At 37.2% G+C, this 25,395-nt stretch overlaps 2 protein-coding genes and 1 pseudogene across 5 annotated transcripts in view; 2 read left to right on the forward strand and 1 right to left on the reverse strand.

Moving 5' to 3' along the window:
- The first annotated feature begins 549 nt into the window (after positions 1–549).
- Positions 550–3,496, forward strand: LOC117989185 (cysteine-rich with EGF-like domain protein 2). Its single transcript, XM_069503685.1, has one exon. The coding sequence runs from the start codon at positions 786–788 to the stop codon at positions 1,911–1,913; it is 1,128 nt and encodes a 375-aa protein (XP_069359786.1). The 5' UTR covers positions 550–785; the 3' UTR covers positions 1,914–3,496.
- A 1,187-nt stretch (positions 3,497–4,683) lies between these two features.
- Positions 4,684–25,395, reverse strand: part of RhoGAP1A (Rho GTPase activating protein at 1A) — a 29,646-nt gene continuing 8,934 nt past the window's right edge. For all 4 annotated transcript variants that reach the window (XM_069503679.1, XM_069503677.1, XM_069503676.1 and 1 more), the window contains 14 exons: positions 16,909–17,025; positions 16,353–16,538; positions 15,630–15,827; positions 15,009–15,128; positions 14,122–14,244; positions 13,483–13,680; positions 12,915–13,124; positions 11,443–11,638; positions 10,437–10,630; positions 9,680–9,843; positions 8,850–8,989; positions 8,274–8,419; positions 7,128–7,252; positions 4,684–6,609 (listed from right to left, as the gene is read on the reverse strand). In XM_069503679.1, the coding sequence (XP_069359780.1) occupies positions 6,366–6,609; positions 7,128–7,252; positions 8,274–8,419; positions 8,850–8,989; positions 9,680–9,843; positions 10,437–10,630; positions 11,443–11,638; positions 12,915–13,124; positions 13,483–13,680; positions 14,122–14,244; positions 15,009–15,128; positions 15,630–15,827; positions 16,353–16,538; positions 16,909–17,025 (2,361 nt within the window). In that variant the 3' untranslated portion in view covers positions 4,684–6,365. The remainder of the gene's footprint in view (positions 6,610–7,127; positions 7,253–8,273; positions 8,420–8,849; positions 8,990–9,679; positions 9,844–10,436; positions 10,631–11,442; positions 11,639–12,914; positions 13,125–13,482; positions 13,681–14,121; positions 14,245–15,008; positions 15,129–15,629; positions 15,828–16,352; positions 16,539–16,908; positions 17,026–25,395) is intronic.
- On the forward strand, positions 18,159–25,267 carry LOC117989182 (uncharacterized; annotated as a pseudogene).

Below are 25,395 nucleotides of genomic sequence, written 5' to 3' on the forward strand. Positions count from 1 at the left end.
AGCTATTACACTGATCGCGAGCAATTTACTCTTATCCGTTGAGGAGTTCCAGTATCTATCTTCGAAGATGTTCATCAGATCTTCACCAAATTGAAATGGGACCAACTTTGAAGTATACCCTTTCAAAAAAAAAAAGAATTTTCAAAATAGGTCCAGGCGTTTTTGAGTAATCGGGGAACATACATAAAAAATAAAAAAATAAAAATAATAATAAAAAAAAAGATTCCGACGAATTGAGAACCTCCTCCTTTTTTTGAAGTCGGTTAAAAATGTAAAACTAATGAGATTTAACAAAATATTAATATGAATAAATCCGTATATGAAAAAGATATTGCTATGCTAGGAGAGTCAGATTCAGAATAATATTAATAGCTGATTAAAAAGCTAATTCGTGACGTTTTTTCTTTTAAAAATGACACGGTAATTTACACGGTATTCTTTTAGCTAATCCACCGTAATTTAATCTAGAAACACCGTAATTTTAACCCTTGAACACGGTAATTCTCAATTTACATATGGAAACACTGGTACCTACTGTCGGTGCCTACCTTTTTTTTCTGGTCGGTGGTGCCTACCGGTGGTGCCTACTGCGCAAAGAAGTTGGAAAGACTCATCAAAGAGTATTATTGTTATCAATATCAATAATGATTTTACATTATAGTACATACCTTAGTGCTAAATTTTAATTAGAAAAGTACAATTTGTATTACAAAGCATTAGTTGCTTCCAGTATGGTATAAAAGTTACAAATAACATCATTGATTTATAGTTAACATATTATTATTATGGCCATCATTACTTTACCAAAGCTTCTTACTCTATACATGATGTGTACACTTAAGCAGCCAATTATTGTAAGCCAAAAACAGTCTGTAAACACTGAGAAATTGAGATCTAATAAATTAAGTGAATGTCTGCGTTGTAAAGTCTTGACAGATTCTTTTAATACATGGCTTGATAGAACTTCCCGTGGAAAACATGAAGGTGGCGATGCCGCTTGGGAAGAAGCTAAACTAAAATCATACTCACGAAGTGAAATGAGACTTGTTGAAATTCAAGAAGGCCTGTGTTCTGAACTAAAAATACATAAAGATCACTGTTATGCACTTGCAGAAAAAGCCGAACAACTTTTAGAAAAGTGGTGGCTAGAAGAAAATTATGATAATGCAGATTTATATACTTGGTTGTGCATTGAAAATCTTCAGTATTGTTGCCCGGTTTCTCATTTTGGTGAAGCTTGCACTCCTTGCCCTCGTGATAAAAACAATGAAATATGTGGAGGTAAAGGAAAATGTGATGGTGATGGAACACGGAAAGGAAATGGTACATGCATTTGCAGGAAAGGATATTCAGGAAAAAATTGTGAAGAGTGTGCCACAAACTTTCATAAAACTATGAATGCATGTAAGCCATGTCACAGGGCATGTAGTGAGTGTCACAATGATGGCCCAAGTGCTTGTGTACAGTGTGCTTCAGGGTGGACTATGGAATCAGGTGTATGCGTTGATATTAATGAATGTTTGCATCCATCTTTTTGTACAGCCAGTGAGTTTTGTATAAACACAGTAGGCTCCTATACCTGTAAATCATGTGATAGAACTTGCAGGAAATGTGCAGGGCCTGGCTCCAAAGATTGTACATCGTGTGAACCTGACAATGTCTTGTGGGTTGGAAAATGTATGAGTAAGGATCATCAAAGAAACTTGTTGAACAATACATTTAAGAGAGCAGCTTGTTATTTATGTTTATTTATAATAGTAATGGTTATACTTAGAAAATCATGGTCTTTAGCATCTTTTGTAGCATTATTAATTGCATTAGTTATATACTTTTATGAAAATTCCTCAGATGTTAAGTTGATTGATTTGTACAAATACTATTACCAAGATTTTTTAGAAACTATGGTTTACTAGCTGATACCCGCGACTTTGTCTGCATGGATTTCTATTTTTCAAAATCCAGCAGGAACTTTTTGATTTTCCAGAAAGTAGCCTATGTGTTAATCCAGGGTATAATCTATATAGTATACCCATGTACTCTGTGATAATCTATCTCAATTCCAAATTTCAGCCAAATCCATCGAGTAGTTTTTGCATGATTAACAAATATCCAAACATCCACATTTATAATATGATTAGGACTAGGATTAATAGATGTGAAGATTGTCTGGTTCAGTCTTTAGCTGTGGCTAGTTATCTACCATTGAAGCTGTGCCACCAAGCAATTTTCTGTACCAGAATGATGTCACCTAAAATGCAATTAGGGATTGTAGGTTAATAGAAACTGCTGTACCCTTCCAGGTAAGCTGGCTTTCAGCTAGATCGCATCATCACTGACCACCAGACAAGATTGTTACAGGGCTAACTTGTATCTGAATAAAAGAAAACTGAACAAGTCTTGTAAGTAAAGTAAATAAAAGACTCTTTTAAAGGTGTATTAAAAATACATTTTATTGTGAAAGGTTTATAACTACATTTTAGTATCATTTATATACAAAAATTAAATACAATACCAAAAAGTGTTCTTATACACAATACAATATAAACACAATATGTTGATGCACAAAATTATGACCATAGATAATTAAACCATAATGAATTAATACAATTTGAATTTGATCGACTATGCCTATCTAATGTAAACTACCACTTAAAATGTATACAACTATTGTATAAATAATAAATTATACTTCATGGTTATAATCATCAATCATTGCAATGGGTATATTAAGTTTTTTTTTTATAATAGCAGTGTATAAATTACTCTAAACAATTAAAAATCTGTGATATCCCTTAACCATTATTTTGTAATAATTACTATGTTGGTTTATTATATTAGTATGTTTGAGTATTTAACTCACAAAGTCTGTTTGACCGTTTCACAAAAAATATGTATTGTTAGAAAGTTGGGTGGTAAGTGGTAGAGCCAGTTCCATTTCTTGTCAAAATACTATAAATTTTCAACAAAAATTTACACATGTGGTCACTACAGTAATGTGATCTTTGGTGAGAAAGAAAACTTGATTAGTTATAATAATAATTATTTATAGTTAAAAAGATATTTTTCTATCCTAAGTGACAAATATATTATTAACAAATGAAAAGAATAAGTAATAGTGAATTCAACAAAATCATTAGAACTTTGAAAGAAACAACTTTGTTCTAGAACTTTTGTTTTTGGTATATTAAGTACTAAATTAACATCATTATAAACTACTTGTAAAAACACTTAATAATAGCTGTAAACTAGCATCAGCTGTTATATGCAGACAAAAATGTTGCTGGTAAATAAAAGAACTAAAGATTTATGGTATGTATGTAACATAATTCTAAAATATTTAATATGCACGACTAGCAATTTTAAATGCTGCAATACGTGTAATACAGTCCATTCACAGCATTATCTAAATGTTTATTGACTTTTTAATTGATGCATTCCATTTTACAATAATGTATTTTTGAAAATAAAATAATCTACAAAGTTATTATTATCAGTCCATTGTGTTAAGCTTATATTTTTTTACGATTTCGGTCCCTTTTAATACTTAATGAATTGCAATTAAAGTGCTTACATATTCAGTCTAAGAACATAATGCACATTATATATTTTGTAAATGGGGTGATACAAAATGTCTTACGTTTTGAAATAGTAAATTAAAAATCTTAAATGTAATTTTCTGAAGTAATTGTTTACTTAGGAATGTTGTAAAATATATCATTGAATATCAAGAAATTACAATTCAAACTGAAATAGAACAAAATTACATTTCAAAAAACATGTAAGCGCTTTAAGTTTCGTTAACATTTAAATTTCGTTTTAATTTAATTTAAAAAAATGCTCTTCATACTCATTCAATAAAATAATTTAAAATCAATATTTGAAAATAAAACTTAAAAATGAGCAAGAAAGATTTAGGTCTACTTCAATGAAAAAATTTAATATACATTACTAAAGTTACATTTATATTTTTAATTAAAACTGCTTACTATATTAAGTCAGGAGAAACAAGTTTCTGCCCAAAAATTAATAACTTCTACTTTCTAAGGTTTGTGCAAATTATAATAATTCCTAATGGATATATTCAGTCTGTTTTCTTTTTTTATGGAATGCTTTTAATGTGGATTGCAAATGTATAAGGCATGCTAAATATTGTATTTATAGTAATACAAATACAGTTGTATATAATAATAATAATAATATTGTAATGTGATTTTGATTATGATTTTGCTAAGCTACATTTTGTAAACTCGCAACTTTTCCAACAAACAAGTTTTGGCGCAAAATGCATACTATGTTTCATCATAATCATAGTAGAATTTAAAAAATCTAATTTTCTGAAGTGGCCGCTCTAATACTTTGCCCATTGTCCTTTTGTTACTTATTTTTGTAATTTGTGACTTATTTTTGTAGTTTTTACAAGGCTTTTATAAATAATAAATAAAATTAATTTTTTTTAGCCTAATAGATTTAAATAGATGCACAATCAATAAATAAAATGTATGTAACATGAACTTGACATTACGGCGGCGGGGGGATTTGTATAATTGTGGAATTTTGCCTATAAACAGTATACGAGCATGAAAATTCCAGGGTGGGTTTGGGGTAACCACATCCAAAATAAATATTTCTGACAAAATCTCCGATTACTAAGCAAATTTTTTTTTGATCATTCATTGATATAGGTAATATAAGATAATGTTTAAGACTTGCTTTCGCAAGGCGTATGTGTGAATGTTTTTTTTTATTGTCTCGTAAGTATAGTAGAATTTTAAAAGACCAACAATAGGGTACTTTACCCTTTTTTGAAGAAAGATTTACAAAACTTTTATTCGATCGATAAGTGCAATAAAAATGCATTTAAATTATGCATGTCAAGTTTCGCCGCGAAAACGCTACCCGCCATCTTTGTAGGTTCATGAGCTGTCATGACGTCACGGATTGGTAGCAACGGTGTTTTCTCAGTGAAATACATTAATACATTACAATTTCAATCCATGCGACGTCACAGTCGGAATTAACATGGCGACTACGGTATCATGCGTTTTGGATTTTTGTAGAACAGATAAAAAAAGTGAAATCTTTAAAATGGATTATAAAATTCACAATTTTATAAACTGAAATTAACATTTTTCGATTGCTTTATTAGTGTCTTGTTTGTACATTTTTAGATTTTTCTCGCTTGGTGTAAAATACCGTATTATTATAAACATAATAAAATATAATATAAGATTAACAGGTGCTGAAAGCAGTTGTCCCCCAATGTAAATACAACACTCTCTTATAAGTATGTGAAACCATTAACTTATAAGATTTATTTATATATTTTAAGAATTTTTTGTTGCAACAATAATGTGTCTATTTTGTAACCCAGAGACTAAAATGACAGCTAGAAATGTAAAACTTGACAAATATAGTCCTCATGGTTCCGGTTCAGATTAAAATAGTTTTGTGCATAGTGAGTAAAAAGTCTTATTCACTGACAGACAGAGGACCTTAATTACGGACATGTCGAGACAACTCCTGACATCTGGTAACCCTTGGTTTAACCCAATAGCTTCATGCATCATAACATTGCGGAGGTCGTCTCCTGTAGGGTTAGTGTATGAGATTTTACATCTCCACCCTTACCACCAACCCTACTAGAATTCGAGCATCGAAACAATAACGTCAGAGTAAAATGCACCTTACATTTTTTTGATTTAAAGTCATAAATGAAATACAGTACCAGCGATATTAATTTCGCTTGGAGCGCTAGGTAGATACTATAGATGTATGGACGAACTAGAGCTTCAAAACAAGGCCGTTAGGGTCCGTTTTACTTTAACGCCAATGTTTCGAAGCCAACCAACCCTACTGAGCGCTTTACCGCACACCGATGATAGGTTGTAGTGAATCGTGACACAAGGTGAAACGTGACGTAAAACAAAAGAACATAGAGAAACCGCGACAGATTAATGTACACTACTATGCAAATGTAGGGGGAATGTCGTTCAAACGCAGCGTCATTGACGCCGCTGTCAGTCAGGCGACAGTGACGCTGCGCTCGAATGCTGTTCCCTATATAGCTCCGTAGTACATTAATCCGACTGTCTTGACTCGAAAGTACACCTTAAGATGGGTAGCTACGTCAGGGAGGTACAGTAGCCGGCAAGAAACATAGTACAGAAGATTTTTTTTTATACTTTAGAATGAGATTTCGGCTTTGTAGAGCGTTGTCTCTGTCACCCAGACCTATATGACGTTTTGTCAGACTTAACAACAGAGACAACATTCTACGAAACGGCTATCTCTAAAAGTTCGATGTACAATATTATCTGCCGCATATAGTAGTGAAAACAGTAAATATAATGGGGGTTGAGGATGATTCAGTCCAATAGTTGCGGAGTGTTGCCGGCGTGCGGGCGATGCGCCGACAACTGTTGCGCGAGGTGCCGCTGTTGCAGCAGAGTGTAGAGGATGCCGGCCTGCGCCATGGCGTCAACAGTGCCGGCCGCGAGTTGGTCGGCTCGAAGTTTGCCCCCCTGAGCGCTCGGCCTGAGCAACGTGGGGCCGAACACGGTCGCTAGGTTGTGTAACGACATTTTGTTCTCGCTTTCGTGCTGGTTCACCCTGTTTGAGTTTGTATATGAAAACATTTAAAAAAAAGGACCGAATTGAGAACCACCTCCTATTGGAAATTGGTTAATTAAAGTATTATGAAAGTCCAGGGGCCCTACCGCATTATTTTAACAGCTAGTGTTACGAACGCAATCACCTTTAATTGGTCGATACTCGCTTACAATGCATTGTTGCAACAATAATACCATAAATTCAGCCAATCACAGCAAATGATATTGTTGATGATAGATGTAGTTTTGATGGAATCGACCAGCTCGGTACGTTACGGAAAAGAAGTCGGCCCCTTCAGTGTGTCAGTCAGTTCATGCTATGTAGCGATTGTTTATGGCGGGACAGTTGGCAAACGGTTACGGGGTTTTGGACATCGTTTTTAAGAATTTTCGTAAAGTAATATGACATTTCTGACAATAAATATACCGATAGCAGGTTTGGGTTACCTGCAATTTCACCTGCGATGACAATAAAAAATCATCTTATGATAAAATATTTGACTGAAAATTAAAACTTACTTTACAAAATGGTTCAGAAGGAAGTCTATACAATTCTTATTGAGATCTGGCAGTTGTGCGTAACACTTCAAAAGTGCGTGTCTCCTCGTTTGCGCCGGAGCCGAATCTGCTGAGGCACCTGCGCCCTGGAACAAGCATTTTAAATAATAAATAATTAGCGCGTAATGCTCGGTATCAGCAGCAGCGCGGGGATGTGTTTAGCAGACCAATCACATTACTGCTAGATGATGTGAAAAAATATCACGTCATTTAACAATAATCTGATTGGTCTGCTAAACACATCTCTGCCCATATCTGATGTGGTGGATACCGGCCCTACGACAGCCAAACAAACTGCCATAGCACTTACCACCAGGTGAGATCGCAGTCAAGGGCTAACTTGTATCAGAATAAAAATAAAAAAATAAAAAATACGGCGAAGGTACTTTGTTTTATAATATTGCACGCCTGTATCAAAACTGTTTTTAATTTAAAAAAATACACTATTATAAAAACTAAGAAAAACTGTTTTTAGGGTTCTGTACCTCAAAAGGAAAAAAGGAACCCTAATAGGATCACATTGTCTGTCTCACACACATATGTCTGTCTATTCATCTGTCTGTTGTGTCTGTCAAGAAAACCTATAGGGTACTTCCCGTTGACCTAGAATTATGAAATTTGGCAGGTAGGTAAGTCTCATAGCACAAGTAAAGGAATAAATCCGAAAACCGTGGACTTGTGGTTACATCACATCACACAAAAAAAATGTGTTAAATGTAAAAATAATTACTATTTTCAAAGTAAGAAAACTATACCTAGTGGGTATCATATGAAAGGCCTACCTGTATATTCTAAAATAGATTTTTATTTATTTTTCGCATAATAGTTTTTGATTTATCGTGCTATAGTCCTATGCTAACTTCTCTCCGCGGATAGGGTATAGGGTTGCTATAGTTGGGAGGAAAATTGTGGATGTATATCTTAGTGCACAATTAAGTACAGTACGCGACAGAAAATAGTGTACATCGACCTTTAGAATGAGATTTCGGCTTTGTAGAGCATTGTCTCAGTCACTCATGAGACAATGCTCTACAAAACCACCATCTCTTTCTAAAGGTCGATGTACATTATTTTTTGCCGCGTACAACGGTACATACGCGTACGTACATGCGTTGAGCCCCACGCACGCAACAACTCTGGATACAGCGCGTCAGTGAATAACGCTTCGGGCAATTCGCGTAAGTACAACTTCAGGACGCCGGTCACCGAGTGGACGTCGACCTCTTTTAATAGCTGCTCTGCTTCATACGCATCTATAACAAGATAAAGTTCAAAATTACGATCCTTTTAATAAACGTTTTTTACGTCGATTTGGTTATTAAATGAACGTTTTCCAATCGGAGTTTTTAAATGAATAACACTAGTCATCGCAGTTGACGATAACTAGTGTGTCAAAGTGCATTGCAGTGTGGCAAAGTGTGGTAGGTTATAAATGCTCTTATCACAAGAAACTTTAGTCGCTGTTTATTAAACTGTTAATAAATGAATGAATTGAAAATCGGCGTTAATCTTTCGCTCTCACTTACACAATATGTACCTGTGTATAGTGTGTGAGTGAGACGGAATGTGTAGCGTAGTTTCACTAGTTTCGATTAATGCATCTAATTGGTACACGTTAGTTAAATCGTGTTTTTTTCAACATCGAAGCTTATTTTAAAATGAGTGAATGAAGTAGGTACTGACTCGTCTCGAAGCTCTTCCTCAGGCGGTTGAGGTCGGACGCGCTGCCGGACACGCGGTAGATGCCCACTTCGCTGATGCCGCGCCGCTCCACCTCGCGCACGCAAGCGCTTATTATGAACGGGATGTTGCGCTTCTCACGTCTAAACACACCATAAAATTCACATGAATATTATTATTTAAAAAAAATTGGTTAGGTTACATATTAAAACACCGATGTAATATGTTCGCTCGCAGGTTTGCCGGGTACACTGTATACGTAATAGTAACACTTTTTAAAGCATATCAGACATTATGTACACGTCATACGTGCGGTCTGTGTCTCAACCATTCACAGAAGTTTTTGACAACCTATCTGGCGCAGTGGTAAGCGATGTGGTCTAATTAGTGGGAGGTCCCGGGTTCGATTCCTGGCAGGGATTTAGAATTTTATAATTTCTGAATTTCTGGTCTGGTCTGGTGGGAGGCTTCGGCCGTGGCTAGTTACCACCGTGCCGCCAAGCGATATTTAGCGTTATGGGTATGGGTTTAATAATAACTGCCATACCCCTTCTAGGTTACCCCCATCCATCTTAGATTGCATTATCAATTACCACAAGGTGAGATTGCAGTAAAGGGCTTATTTGTATCTGAATAAAAAAAGTTCTATAGTGCGCTCTGAGTGCAATACTATAAACGGCCTTAGGAAGATGTTACGGTTCCTCCGACAATGTTGTGCATCGGCTATGTTTGCGTATGCGTACACGGAAGACTTGTTCAGTCATGCGCCAGCGAGCCGCCACCCATGCCCACCTACTCGCGCAACAACTGTGTTCAAGAATGTGTTTGCTCACTTGGCCACGTGCGTGATCTTGGCACCGAACAGCGCGCCCGGCTTGGCACTGGGCACGTGGCGCGCGGAGCGCTCGGGAGGCAGCACGCGCACGCGCAGCGGCAGCGAGCCACCGCCCACGCACACCGTCCGCGACACGCTGTCGCCCACCCACTCGCGCGATAACTGTAATAAAAAAGTAAAACCTGATCAAGTCCGTGTCGGAGCACTGGCTGCCTGTAGTCGTGCTCACAAAAAGCGTTATAACAAGGTTATTACGGTCCATTTTACCTTACCACTGAAGTGTTTGATGCTGGAATACTATAAATATTAGTGAAATGTAAAATCTTATACTAAGCAACCCACACGCTAGGACGGCAGACTACCTTCGACTTGGCCTTGCAGAAGTAGTGTTATATTGATTGTTACTCACCTTAACGGTGCAGTTCCCCTTCAGCACGGCGCGCGGCGTCTTCGTACTACTACAGCAGGCGTAAGTTCTGCGAGCCCTCGAGGTCGAGCGTGAAGCTCTTGTGTGCGTTGATGCAGACCAGCTTCGACTTGGCCTTGCGGTGCTACGCGCCTTTACTAGGGGTGTGGGGGCTCGTCCGTCCCCCCACTAGGTGGACGGACGACATCAGACGAGTCGCAGGGAGCCGCTGGATTCAGGCGGCGCAAGACCGTGGCGTGTGGATGTCCCTACAAGAGACCTATGTCCAGCAGTTGACGTCCATCGGTTGATGATGATGATGATGATGATGATGATGATGATAACACACCTTAACCGTGCACTTCCCCCTCAGCACGGGGCGTGCGGCATCTTCGTACAGCAGCAGGCGCAAGTTCTGCGAGCCCTCAAGGTCGAGCGTGAAGCTCTCGTTCCAGCGAGGCTGCGCGCTGCGGCAGACCAGCTTCGACTTGGCCTTGCGGAAGTAGTGGCCGTACGAGTCCACTTCAACCACGATGTAATAATCTGAAATAGGAAGAGTAAATATTTATATGCTCATACTTTTGTTTTTATTTTATACAACCCATCACTGGCTCACTACTGGAACGGGCGTTCTCTCAAATTGGTTAAGGCTATAGTCCAGTGTCAACCACGCTGGCCAAATGTAGATTAGCAGACTTAACATTTGAGAATATTATGAAGAACTCACAAGTATGCAGGTTTCCTCACGATGTTTTCCTTCACAAGTAAAGCATTAGAGATGTGTGCTTGAGATCGAACTCTAGACCCATCCGAATAGAAGAAGGATGTATTAACTACTGTCACCGCTCGTGACGGTCATGGTGATTTTAACCGACTGATACGAAGACTCTCTGTCCAAGAGCGTAATATGTAAATCAAATCGATAAGAGTAAAACCCGAGATAAAACTAAACCCAAAAGACAGTCAAGTATATATTGCATATCAAATGGTTGTAAAGACCAACTGCCGAGTTTCTTGCTGGTTCTTCACGGTAGGAAAAGCATCCGAACTAGTAGTAGATGCATTTGACGATTCAAAAGTACTTGTAAAAGTTTAATTGAGTAAAAAATATTTCTATTCTATTTTATTCTCGACTAGCTTATACCCACGACTTCGTCCGCGTGATGTACACATATTTCAAATCCCTATTTTACCCCCTTAGGGATTGAATTTTAAAAAATCCCTTAGCGGATGTCTACGTCATAATAGTTATCTGCATGCCAAATTTCAGTCCGATCCGTCCAGTAGTTTGAGCGGTGCGATGATAGATCAGTCAGTCAGTCAGCTTTTCCTTTTATATAGTTAGGTAAACTCACCTGCAGAAGTATCCAAAGGCGCGGTCATTCCTCCTATATGCAGCTGAAGGTCCCCTAAGAGCAAAGAGTCGTCCCGTCCGCTGCGCAAGAGATACGAGCCCATGTCAGTCTGCAAGTAGCTGCGACACGCCGTCACCCAGCTTTGCAGTTCCAGCATTGATACCGTGCTAGTCCCCGCGGGCGGCGCTGAAGATGCCTGGTGGAAATTTGTAAAAGTTAACCTACCAAAACACAAAACTTTGATGCGATGCCGCGTCATCAAAACTTTCGAGCCGTAAGACGCTTGTAGGCTCGTCAGCACCAGAAGTATGTTATTATGATCGAGATTGAAGACTAAACCACTAAAAGTAACCTTAGGTAATGGTTAACCGGATACGTCAGGATTACAACCTTTAGATTAACAGAGCCTTCGTGGGCATACTAACATTATTCTTGCACACTACGAGAGATATCACAGACTACCCTCAACTATTAACCTACCGTCAATAATGAGTCATGATAACAACGTCTCTTATGAGACTAGGCAATGCTAACTAACACCAGCTAAGTCCCTACCTAGCGACCGGCTCCAACCATCCCCATACCGGCCCCAGACCAACCAGCTAACCTAGCACACCACACTTAGTTCAATTAACCTCAACTACAACAATCACGTTTGTCTAATACAAATTGGAACGACACAAGAAGGACTTACCGATACACAGCTAGTGAACACACACTACACAGTCACACACACTTTCACAGCACCTTTCACAACCTAGTACTTTAAACCTTACGTCTTAAACCACATTAGGTCACAACAACAATTATAATAACCTACAGTACGACACACATAGTGTCTACTGAGAAGTGCCCTCAGCAAGAGCCACACGAATAATGTCTCGTGACACACTGCGCATCTCATTTTATAATCTCACAATGACGGTGGGGACGATGACGCGATGTTCAATGAGCAAAGTGTTTACAATTAAATGGCGGCGAGCCTACACGCTTTACACCTATGCCTATGGTGTGTAATATGTCGCATGGAAACACAGTATGGAAACTTCAGCAAAGAATTGCTAGAAAGAAAGTATTCTAGCTGCGACACGCCATTACCCAGTTTCCCTCACTTCGCAAAGCCACTTGACGTTAGACTATGTTATTGGACTGTCTTTATATGAAAGTCTGGTATAAAGTGGACTCTAAGAGTGAGATCTATAGAGCGCACTCTGACTTAGCTTAGACCTAAAATAGAGTTAAAACGAGACAAAGCTATATCTCTAACATAAATCTGTCTCGTTTTAACTCAATCTTAAGTCTGAGCAAAGTCAAAGTGCGCTCTATAGATCTCAGCCTATGTCTTATAAGTATGCTAGTAACAATGCTGAAAAAATGTTTGGATGCGCACTTTTACAACGTTTTAAGATGCTTACGCACTTAATGGCACCTATACGAGCGTGCTTCAAAAATATAGTATTCTGTGCTATTACCTGTAAAGCGTGTATGGAGTCGATCCACTGCGTGCGCTCGTACTCCGAGCTGAGGAAGAACACGTGCTGGCGCTGCAGGGCCGTCGAGCCGGGCGCGCGCGCTCCCACGCGGAACACCAAGTTAGGTGACGCCAGTACCAATTGCCCTTCTAGTTCTGCCAGTTTCTTGCGCTGCTTTTCCGCTGCGCCCCGACCGCCCAGTCTAATTTTCTGTATCAAAAAGATTTGGTTGACAATGCAATCTCTATTGATATCCCTTTCATAATGCTCCTTGCGGAAAAGGATATCACTAGATTTAGCCCTGTTACTTTGTGTCCTTGGGCGGCCACTGCTTGCACCGCCATATTGCAATAATTGTATCGAACCCCAGTTTTTCGAGAAAGTTTAGTTTAAAATTTGTTCACAACTATTTACAACAGGTTACATTAACTGTATATAATACATTACTATTTGGTTTTTATTATGCACTTATGGTTGAAATAAGTTAAGATACATTTTAAAAATAAACACTTTTATTGCCAATGGACTACTGCGAACAGCAACCTTGATGTTGCATATCAAAACTAACCTTATCATCCTGCGATGCCCGTTCCTCCGCAAGTATAAGGTCGCGTACGGTGCAGGCTTGCGACTTGAGCGCGACTATGTTTGCGGGCGAAGTCTCTCTCTCCGCGGCGATATTGGTGCCTTCGTCCTCTACCACCACTATGTCCGGAAGTGGTATGAACCATTTCAATTCGAATGTGAACTTATCTCTACCGGATGCCTAAAATGTAAAAGGTGGGGATTAATTATATTTTTAACCAATTTCTGAAAAGGAGGTTTTGTATTCGACTGTGGTACATATGTATGTTTGCGATTTTCTCGTTAACTAAAATCAATTTTGATCGATTTTGATGTTTTTTCACTGTCGCAATCTACATACTTTCAGGAAAGTTTCATCGTTTTTTATGTACGAAGTAATACGCATAAATGTACACTTACGACACCAATATTTGTAATACTTAATTTATATCGGTTTGTTCGGAGATTACTGGATTTGCGTGATTTTTATATTAATTATAAGTACGATAGTTAATCAAATAAACACATAATTTGTCCAGTAGTTTGGTATTCTCTGCTCATGTCTACTTACCGTAAAAAATATTTTTAACCTACATTATGTCAATAAGTAATTTTAAAAATGATTAGTTTATTTCGCATTTACCTTATATTTGGCGCAAGCTATAACGTCATTGAAAAGAAATAGATGCCTAAGTTTTCGATGCCCATCTGACAGTTCTACAATAAAAGAATTCTTAACGAGCCTTCTTTGTGCACGGTCGGCGTTCTGGAAATACAAAACGTTTTTGAACACACTGTAAAATCAAAACCCGAATTTGCACACGAAGGGTTCCGCATAATCGTACAATATATAACAGTTTTATGTGCAACACTGCAAGTTAATGACGGACAGCGCCATCTACATGTGATTTATTTAATAATTTTTTGTGATGTTTCACGGTTTTCAGATTTTTCCTTTACTTGTGCTATGTCCTACCTACCAGTCTCATGATGGTCAACGGGAAATACCCTATAGGTTTTGATTCACTTGTCTTGACAGTCACGACAGACGGACAGACAGTAGGAGTTTTTCCTTTTGAGATATCATCCATCATCATGATCAACCCATCACCGGCTCACTACAGAGAACGGGTCTCCTCTCAGAGTGAGAAGGGTTTTGGCCATAGTCTACCACGCTAGCCAAGTGCGGATTGGCAGACTTCACACACCTTTGAGAACATTATGGAGAACTCTCAGGGATGCAGGTTTCCTCACGATGTTTTCCTTCACCGTTAAAGCAAGTGATATTGAATTACTTAAAACCCACAAACTCCGAAAAGTTAGAGGTGCGTGCCCGGGATCGAACGCCCGACCTCCGATTGGAAGGCGGATGTCCTAACCACTAGGCTACCACAGCTTTCCTAACTATTTGAGATATAGAACCCTTAAAATATTCTATCAGATAATTGAGTGAATACAATATCATGTGCATCGTGTACAAACCTACACATCACAGATATGTATGCGGGACCCAAAACGTATTACGCTTACCGGAAACATCGATTTTGTTTGTATGATATTGAATTCGTCAAGGAAATGCTGGGTCATGTTGAGCGCCTCCGTCAACATGGCGTGATCGGGGTGGCTGGCCGGTGTGTACTTGATGAGATCCTAGAAATAAACATTTAGACATTCCAGCTAATTTGGTTATAACTACAAATTCTAAATTGCCAAAAATCTTTGCCAAGATATTCTGGCAAGATATCTGGACCACTGGGTCCAGAAGTTTGGTAGAGAATTAGAACTTAGGAAATGGGAATATTATGATGTTATATAACTTGTAATATAGTTGCTAATAGATTTATTTTTTACTGACACCTCCACCGTCGCGCCTTGTTTCGTACCAATGAGCAGGGCGAGCGCGTTTTTTCAGTACGCGCTCGACGAACTTGTGCAGCGGGTCGTTCGTCAAATCAGGCTGGGCACGACACGCGACGTCGCGCATAACATCCGAAAAGTGCTGCCAACTCGCACACAGTATATATTCACGTGCAGGATGAGCGCGTTCTTCTGCACGCATACGATGGGCTTGTGCAGCAGATCGTTGGTAGAAACAGGATGGTCACGACACGCGACGTCGCGCACCATATCCGAGAAACGCAGCTAACTCACGTGCAGGACTAGCGCATTCTTCTGTACGCGCGCGACGGGCTTGTGCAGCAGGTCGTCGAGCGACACGGGCTGCCCGCGACACGCGATCTCGCGCGTCAGGTCCGAGAAGCGCTGCGAGCTCGCACACCGGCGCCGCACCGCATCCGTTGCTCTACCGTAGTTGTGGAGGAACGCTCCGTATACGTTAATGTTTTCGGCCTAGGAAATTTTAAATAAAAACTTTATAAATTGAAAAAATGTTTTAATTAAATAGCCAGTCCGATGCGTTTTAGAAAACCTACAGGCAAAATCTCAAGATTATAGATCCCACAGTCCGATATATACATACACGTCGATATATCTCCATTCCGCCGTCAGGAAATAAAATGAGAAAACAACGTCACTGTGTGCTTCCGCGAGACACACACGAGATAGCAACTGCTTAATACATTTGACTTCTTCATATTGACTGACTAAAGCAGGCTGGAATAGACCGACTTGACCAGACCACGCCTATTGAACAACACAGGATCGAACTGGACCGGATAGAAACGGATCGAACCGAACCTGACTGGATCGATCGGACCGAATCACTTTCACCAAAAAATGCGTCTGTCGATTAGACACCTGTTTTTTTTCACGGAAAGTCACATTTTTAACCACGGAACAGGATATCTGAGACACCATAAAAGGAACTTTCAATTTGTTTTTTACATGAAATATATTAAGGAAAATAAGGCTTACCATCTTTTTAAAATGAATGCCAACAGATAGAGGCTCTTCCCAACTTGCGACGGCATTCTTTAGACCCTCGAGAAAATTTTTATGCAGTTCGTGCAATTCCGATATCTTGTAGAATATTGTACCGAATTCCTCTTCGGTTATCACAGGTTGCGAGGTGGATAGTGTTGCTTTGATAGCATTCATATACTGTTAAACAAACGAAAAGTTTAAACATTTAATGAAGAAAAGGGATTCTCCCAATTGTGATGTATTCGCAACCACAATTTGAGAGACAAACTAAAGTATATGGATGAAAGTTTTTGAATATTGTTATTTTCAAGTGTATTTTTAGGACACCTTTGAGCAATTCGGCAATGAAAGTTTACAAAGTTAGTGATTCTTTCAAACTGTTATAGTTATAGATTTAATCATGCTTAATTTAGTGTGTAACGATAGGTTTGACAAATAATCAAAACAGTTACTACGAGTTTTGAGAGTCTAGCTAAGAAGAAGCTCGATGTGTACAAAAAAATATAACAGATTAATAAAATGATACAAACAAAAAAGACATTCTCACCTTCTCCATAACATAGAGACATTCCACATAGACAGTTTCACTTTCTATAATGCTTGTGACGATACATCGATGCATAGTAAGTCGCTCGGCCTCCGCATTGTTGCTAATATTGGATTCCTGAAAAAATCATACTTTATTGCTAAACTAGCTGAATTCTCCTTGGCTTCGCAGGGGTGGCCTTGTCTATTATTCTGTAGGCTTAATAATATGTCTTATATTACATGGTATATGCGAGTGTAAAATATTTCGTGTGAAATTTCTAAATAATGAAAACAGCAAAAGAAGTTTAGAAACACAAGGAACACCGAACAACAAGCTTAAATGGCTGTACTCGGCCAAAACAGACAAATCTGCATGGTACAACGTTCAAAATGCGATATGTACCGCTCGCCCTCCCCCTACTAACGAAGCAGGAAAAGCGAGCAATACACTCCAACACACAAATTTCCTAGACCACACACAATACGTTTCACTCCGATATCCTGTGCATTCTCAGATGTGGACTCCACGACGCAAAATTGCAAAAAAAATTTACATAGTACAGACATAATATATGACACATAGGTATGTACATGACCCAGATTTGTCAGTTTTGGCTAATTATAGCAAACTAACTTATGCCCGCGACTTCGTCCGCGTGGATTACACAAATTTCAAACGCCTATTTTACGCCCTTAGGGTTTGAATTTAAAAATCCTTTCTTAGGGGATGTCTACCTCATCTATCATAGCTATCTGCATGCCAAATGTCAGCCTGATCCGTCCAGTAGCTTGAGCTATGCGTTTATAGATCAGTCAGTCAATCAGTCACCTATTTCTTTTATACATTGAGATGAAGCTTTTTGTTCCTTGTATATCATGGACTTCCATAAAGTAACCGCCTGCTTCTATACAACAGAAGTTTAGAATATGCGAATACACAGACAAACACAGACTGCTGTTGAGTTTTATACTATTTAGAGATTTCAATTAAAAAATAAGTAAGACTAAATGTTTTCTAAAGATATTCAAATATTTAGATACATGCATATTATAGTTAACCTGAAAACAATTTTATAGAATTTTTCTTTTTGCCAGTAGGTACATTTTACATTGATTTCATAACAATTAACGAGCAATCGCGTTATTGTGCATTAATAAGGCGATTAAGCCATGGTTTGTAAACATACCTAGCTACATTTAAACTAGTGTTCATTTCAAAGCCATTTTTCTTATGGTTGTTACCTAAGTCATAAGTGAGAACATAACATCATGTGGCTATCGTTTATTTGCGTTAGCATTTTCCACTTAACCTTTACCAAAGCGCAATACGACAGTAAGTAATCTATTAAATAATACGTAACATTTGAAAACAAAAATGAAAAGAAACATTTTTGAGTTATAAATAGGTACATAGATTAAATACTTTTAAACACATTACCCAGGAAAGCGATAACGGACTAAACGACTTCAAAGATTTTAATAAGAATAACAAAAGACCATCTAAATTATGCATTTTTAGGGTTCCGTATCTCCAGAGAAAAAAAGACCCCTTATTCTTATAAGGGGTCTTTTTTCTCTGGAGATCTCTTAGTTGCCCGTCTGTCTGTCTGTCAATTGTCTGTTGATTCTCTTGATGGGTATCAATGGAATCAAAAGATATAGGGTACTTCGCGTTGATTTAGAATCATGAAATTTGGCAGCCAGCAGTGTCTTATAGCACAAAATAAAGAGATGATCAAAAAACTGTTTTGTGGTCATTAAAAAAAAAATGTGTTACATATTTCTTGTACGATTGTACGAAACCGACCAACCAAGTTTTTTCTAAACTTTTACAGGTTATGAGATAAATCAAATAGATCTTACTCCGATTCACGATGCAATTATATTCAATGATATCGCTGATATCATAAACGATTTTGAAAACAATTTGGTAAGCTAAAAATGTCACTGTCTTTTTTATTGTACTAACTTATATTAATACATTTTGCAAAATTACAAACTTATATTAACTTGATACTTTTAGAATCCTCAGTTGAATAAAAATCTATTCAGTGATAGCGACAGTGATGAAGATACTGTAGATTTGCTATCAGAATATAACCACTACTTAGATAAAGCACATAAACAGAGAATAAATTACATAGAAAAATCTAAAGGAAAAAACAAAGTCCCGCTAATACATCGTGAAAAATATACAAAGCAGAAACAAAGTGCGCGAAATAAGTATGACGTTTCTAATGATTTCTTCAACAACATGATGTATCCGCAATCCTCATTTCCCGAACCGCTTAACTTATTTATGTCACGTAATGTAAAACTTAACGTGGATAACAAACCTGAATATACAGACCGACCACAAGGATACAAAGAAGGAACACCTAATATTCTTACGCAGATGAATGACGAACACGCGTTGCTTAATCAGATTCCCACCATTTCAAACCTCAATAAACCTATGTCATCATGCTATTGCACAGTTAACCAAATTCCTTGCAAGTGTGGTTGCAAACAATGTTTTATTATGACTGATTCGCTGCCCACTAGAAACTTAAATAGATATGATCATCAGAATATTCTCATAGAAAGCTTTCCTAAAACTTCAAAATATGGACTACAAAATAAAATAAATAATGGTCACGAAGACAAACTTAATATACGCATTAAAATTGATGTTCAATTGCCTAAAATATTATCTGACCTTTTACGTTCAATACAAAAGTATCGCAATCAAGAGAAAACTACAGAAAGAGAAGGTGTACCGTCAAATGAAATTATTTCAGCCGTAAATCTACCATTTACATACCTAAATTTTCCAATTCCAGTAGATTTACATAAAAAAAATTATAACAAGCATGACAATTCTGGCGTGCATAAAATTACTATACATAAAAAAAAGAAAGCGCGTGCTGGCAATAATAGCAAAAAACACACGGGCAAGAAGGTAATAACATTGCATAGTATTAAACAAGACCATCCATTGGAGTACAATATTACCGAAGAAAATAACAGAATCAGCAAGAATAGTTCTGCAAACCCTCAACAATCTTTCAAAGGAATCGAGGAACCCAAACTGCAGACTATCAAACCACAAAATGATGAGATAATAACTAAAAATACTAGTAATACAGTAACTGACCTTCCATTAAAAAATATTAACGATTCGATTAAAACCTTTTATGTAATGGTTAACATAACAAAACAGAACGACAACGATGCAAATGAATCGTTAAAAATAGAAAATAGTATAGAAACAGATTTTGTAGAGAAAGACAACAAAACCACAGTTGAACCGCCACGGTCAAAGCGTGAAGCATTGGAGAAAAATACTTCTGTGACGACTGTTGCATCTCAAACACATAAACAATCTTTTGAGAATAATACAAAAGATCTTAAAAAGTTTAATAAAACAATAGCGGGAGAAATGGAATTATTATATTGGCCAATCGAGACTAAAAATGTTACTCTGGTCAAATCGAAAAATATTACTGCTTTAATAATGGAACGAGAAACGAAAAAAACGAAGCTAAACATGACTTACGATAAAATACGTAGTAACCGAACTATGGCACTCGAACAAGCAATATTTGGAGATGTGGACTGGAATGACGTGGATACTGTTGCCCCTATATTCATGTCCTTTGTGGGAAAATATATTAGAGGTGTTTTAACTTTTTGCTCTCAGAGTTTATGTCACTCTATGAACTGCGCTAAAAAAATATGTCACCATAGAATTTGTACACCAGATAACAGATTCAATCAAAAAGGTCACTGTTCAGGAAACAACGAAACAGGTAACATTTATAATGAAATAATGAATTAATTTAGATTGCCAATGGATTATATAGGTAAACTAGCTTATTCCCGCGACTTCGTCCGCGTGGACTACACACATTTCGAACCCCTAATATATCCCCTTAGAGGTTGAATTTTCAATAATCCTTTCTAAGCGGATGTATACGTCATAATAGCTATCTGCATTCTGCATGCCAAATTTCAGCTCGATCCGTCCAGTAGTTTAAGCTGTGATAGATCAGTCAGTCAGTCAGCTTTTGCTTTTATATATAGAAAAAGATAATGGATTAATTTAGGTTGCCAATGGATTGTATAAATAAACGTTCTCGTTTTTACAGACAGTGTTGCTGCTATGGAATCAATTATGGATTTGCCATCGAATATTGGTTTTGAAATAGTGGACATTTTAAAAGACAAAATGTTGGGGAAATTGTATGGAAAGGCGACTGTCTGTATTATGTCTAAATGTAGCACTTTTACGGCATCTAAGAAATTTTTTCAAAGATCAAAATGTATAAGTAAAGAACTAAATTCATTAGGGCACTGTCCAATTGTGAAAAACATCAAAACTACATAATAGTTACGTAACTTACATCAAACATACCATACCATAGCATTAAGCAAACAAAGGGTTTGTGTTTATAAACATTAAGTATTTTGCCTACTGTTAAAGCTCTGATAAAACTTGGCTTGTTGTTTATCTGTAACCACTACAATGGAATCAGTGAAAGCAATTTTTAAGGAATTTTATTTGCAACGAAAATGTTAGTTGTGTTTTTATTGTTTTTATTTTCTAAAACAGCCCAAGTAAGTTTCGAGTCAAATTATTCTTGAAGAAATACATAAATAATTAAATAAATAAATAAATAAATAAATTATTTCTTGGCCGAGCGAAGAGAGTTGCACCAACGAGCGAGCAACTGTCTCTTGTACTTGTCCGTCCCATCTATCGAAATCGACCCCCGGACCTCCCGAAAAGGAGGCTCGCATCAAAATAATGTATCCTCTTTCAGAAAAAAGACGAAATATATTTTAGCCCATGGTCTTCAATAAAAAGGGCATCACCTAAAATAATAATTGACTTTGATGGTACTGGTCAGCCAGCATTCAAAAATATACGCGAGGATAAATTTTTAAGTTACAAAAAATTTGCTGAATATGTTAAAAGCAGCAAAAATGATAATTTCGTCAGTAAAGATGAATATAAGTCATGGAACTCGACTTATGTTGAGGAGGGAATAAAAAACTTTATAAAGAATAACTTACTGCCGCAAAAGAGATTAAAAGCATTGACGTATTGCAAAAATGATCTGCACTTTTGCAGATTCTTATTTTGCCCAAACATAACGGAAAACTGCATTTTGTGCGAAGTACATACAGAAAGTAATGATAAGAATTCAACTACATGTGAAACTTTTCATACTAGATTTTTGATTGATTACGGACTCTTTGAAAGGCGTTCAAAAAAGAGATTTAACATACACATAAATTGATATTGAAAAGTAAATTTACCAAAGCATAGTTTTCAAATATTTATGAAGTTAACTAAATCATAGAAACTAAATTTAGGGATAATTAAAAGTGCCCTGGTATCTTTCTTCATAACTCATTAGGTAAACATTCCCGAAACTGCCTTATCTCCGAAGAGATAGGGACATAGCGGAGGTAACTATATAAAGATGAAGTGGGACTATTCAAACATTTACTATTTGGAAGTTGCGCTGAGTTACCTGGCATCATGTTCAGTTCTAAGAATCTCGTATCTATTCTTGTTTTATGTGTAGTGCATGGATCTTTAAGTAAACCATATTCACGTAAGTTTTTACTACAATTTTATGTTAAATTATCACATTAAGGACGTGTTTAATATTAATTTATTCTAAAGCACTTATCCCACCGCGGACGAGGAAGCGACTATAGCTATCGACTATTTTCTCGCTCAAGAAACATACAATCGATATAATATGATCCTGTAAAGATATAAATACATTAATAATAATAATTGATCGCGGACTGTGGCGAGAATTCTTCCTCCACTAGTTCGTCGCAGCGACAAGTGCTATCAAAGAAAAAATACACGCTCAGCGACGGGGTCAAAATACTCGCATAGTTTACGCAGGGATTAAAAGTATGTCTCAGCCGCCTATCCAGCGGCCGGGCCCGTCGTACGAGCACACTGGCTCATAGCCCAGTGACTAAACTACCAACCAACAACACAATCGCTTTTCATTGCTCGTTTCTAGTTTTTAGCTCGACTAGTCGCGCTAATCGTCGGCGGTGGGATTAGCCTTAGGATGACATGAAAGTATGTATGTATGTATGTATATACTTTATTGCACCACAGAAACACAAATGACAGGTTACAAAAAGAAATCTTAATAAGTAGGTACAAAAAGGCGGTCTTATCGCTAAATAGCGATCTCTTCCAGACAACCTTAACGCTAGGGAAAAAACGAACAAATGGACAATGGGAGGTGGTGTAAAATAAACCTAAATACCAATAGCTAAATAAACTAAACCATATAATAAGAATATAAAATACATATTGTTAATACACTAATACATACAAATAAAGTATAATAGACATACATAAGACTACATAGATATATATACACATATAGATTTAAATAATAAACTATGCCGTTACTGATGATAGCAAAGAGATAGGTAATGATCTTTGACGTCAATTTTAAATTTGTTAAGGGATTCAGCACATTTCATTCATTCATAATATTTGTATGTACTTCATCCCTTACAGACGACTTATCTGAGGGTCGCGGTGTCGGCTCCACATTATGGGGTTGGATAACGTATCCATTTTCATGGTGGAGCTCTGATGACAGCGAAATACCATTTGAAACTGGCCAAGGGTTTGGATTAAGTCGATTTGACTCGTATAACTCTGTAGAGATAGGAAGGTACAACGTGACTTTATGGTGTAACGATCAGACGTGTACCACAATGAAGTGTGATAGATTCGGTTGCATGAATATCACATGCAATATGTATGACACTGACATCACTGGCGAATGTAGGAGCTTCAACACGAAGGTTAAACCGGAAGAACCGACAACGCCTAAATCTTCCCAAACTTCAAAACCGCTACGAGAACCTGAAATTGAATCGACATCGAAACCCATCGTAACATCAACAGCTCCTACAGTTATAATATCATCTACTGAACACGATAACGTCCAGGGTACTGAAGACCGTCCGTTGGAATTAGAAGCAGTGTTATCATCTACGGTTCCTGAGAAAGTAGACAAAGAATTGGCGGCTGTTTGATCTTTACGCACACTAATACACAGGTAAAATCGAACTCCATTCTCATGTCTTCAACATATTTTTTTCAAACATTAATATTATTATAAAAAGTTGTGTGTAGCCGAAACCGCAATCCATACTAATATTATAAATGCGAAAGTGTGTCTGTCTGTCTGCTAGCTTTTCACGGCTCAACCGTTCAACCGATTTTGACGAAATTTTGTACGGAGGTAGCTTGCAACCAGGGGAAGGACATAGGCTACTTTTTATCTCGGAAAATTTAGGAGTTCCCACATTATTTTCAAAAACCTAAATCCACGCGTACGAAGTCGCGGGCATCAGCTAGTCATTAATATAAAACTTAGCAACTATACTAATACAACTAACAATGCGTAGTAACTAATACGCACAAGACGAGTCATTCCAAAAAAAAATTGCTGCAACTTACTTATAATGCGTAAAAATGACATCTCTCGCGCCATTTTAATTTTACGTATCAAATGTCATATCGATTTTAATTCTCATTTTGAAGGTGAACCGTACTTTTGACCCAGAGTTAAAATAGCGCGTGAAAAGTCATTTTGTACGGACTATACAGCTTGATGTCCAGCGCAAAGAGAATATAATCACTACGGGTCCAGCATCATCTAATTACATTATATACTTCATAAAACACGATTTTTGTTTTTTGAATACGGTATTGCCTATATCATAAATAAATTATTTCTCAGTGATTATTACATAGAGGGTCTTCCAAAATACGTAAAATCCACGTCCTATGTTAGTTTAAAGTGTTTTAACCATTTTAAATTAAGCACGTCAAATCATTGTGACGTCACATGCCAGTATTTCATAGGAGCTCGCATACTAAGCGCGTGTTTTGACGTCTGATAAAAAGATGCTCATTTGACTAGTTGTCAAATATCCGTAGCCCTTCTACATATAATGTTCTAATTTAGTTCAATGTACATAATGATTTATGTTTTGTTTTACAGATGCTAAAGCCCGAAATGATGCCACATACAACTTTCTATCATTGGATTTAGATGAAATTGTCTCAAATTATGTTCAAAACTTTTTTATACAGTATGTGACAAATTTAACTAATCGACTAATTACAAAATTGAACATCGACTCATTTTGTTCCGATGGAATATGCTACTACTCGCGATGTCAAAATTATAACTGTGAAGTGGAGTTTTGTAAGTATTACCTTATCACAGGGGAGAGGACATGTTCGGCCAACAAACCCGTTGATCGGTTTAAATTACATCTCCAAGATACAATTGACAAATTATTTGAAACAAATGAACATAAGTTTAGTAATAAAAGAGATGATAATGAATAAATAAATGTATTTTATTTTGTGTTTTTATTCTAAAAATATATTAACTGCCTTTTCCTTTCCTTCCCTCCTTTTTAGGGTACCTCAAAAGGGGAAAAAGGGGCC

Source organism: Maniola hyperantus, chromosome 15 (assembly GCF_902806685.2).
Source record: "Maniola hyperantus chromosome 15, iAphHyp1.2, whole genome shotgun sequence".
Lineage (NCBI taxonomy): Eukaryota > Metazoa > Arthropoda > Insecta > Lepidoptera > Nymphalidae > Maniola > Maniola hyperantus.

Bases quoted from the DNA above. Each gene is read 5' to 3' on its own strand.
- LOC117989185 (XM_069503685.1), top strand. From the start codon at position 786: ATGGCCATCATTACTTTACCAAAGCTTCTTACTCTATACATGATGTGT.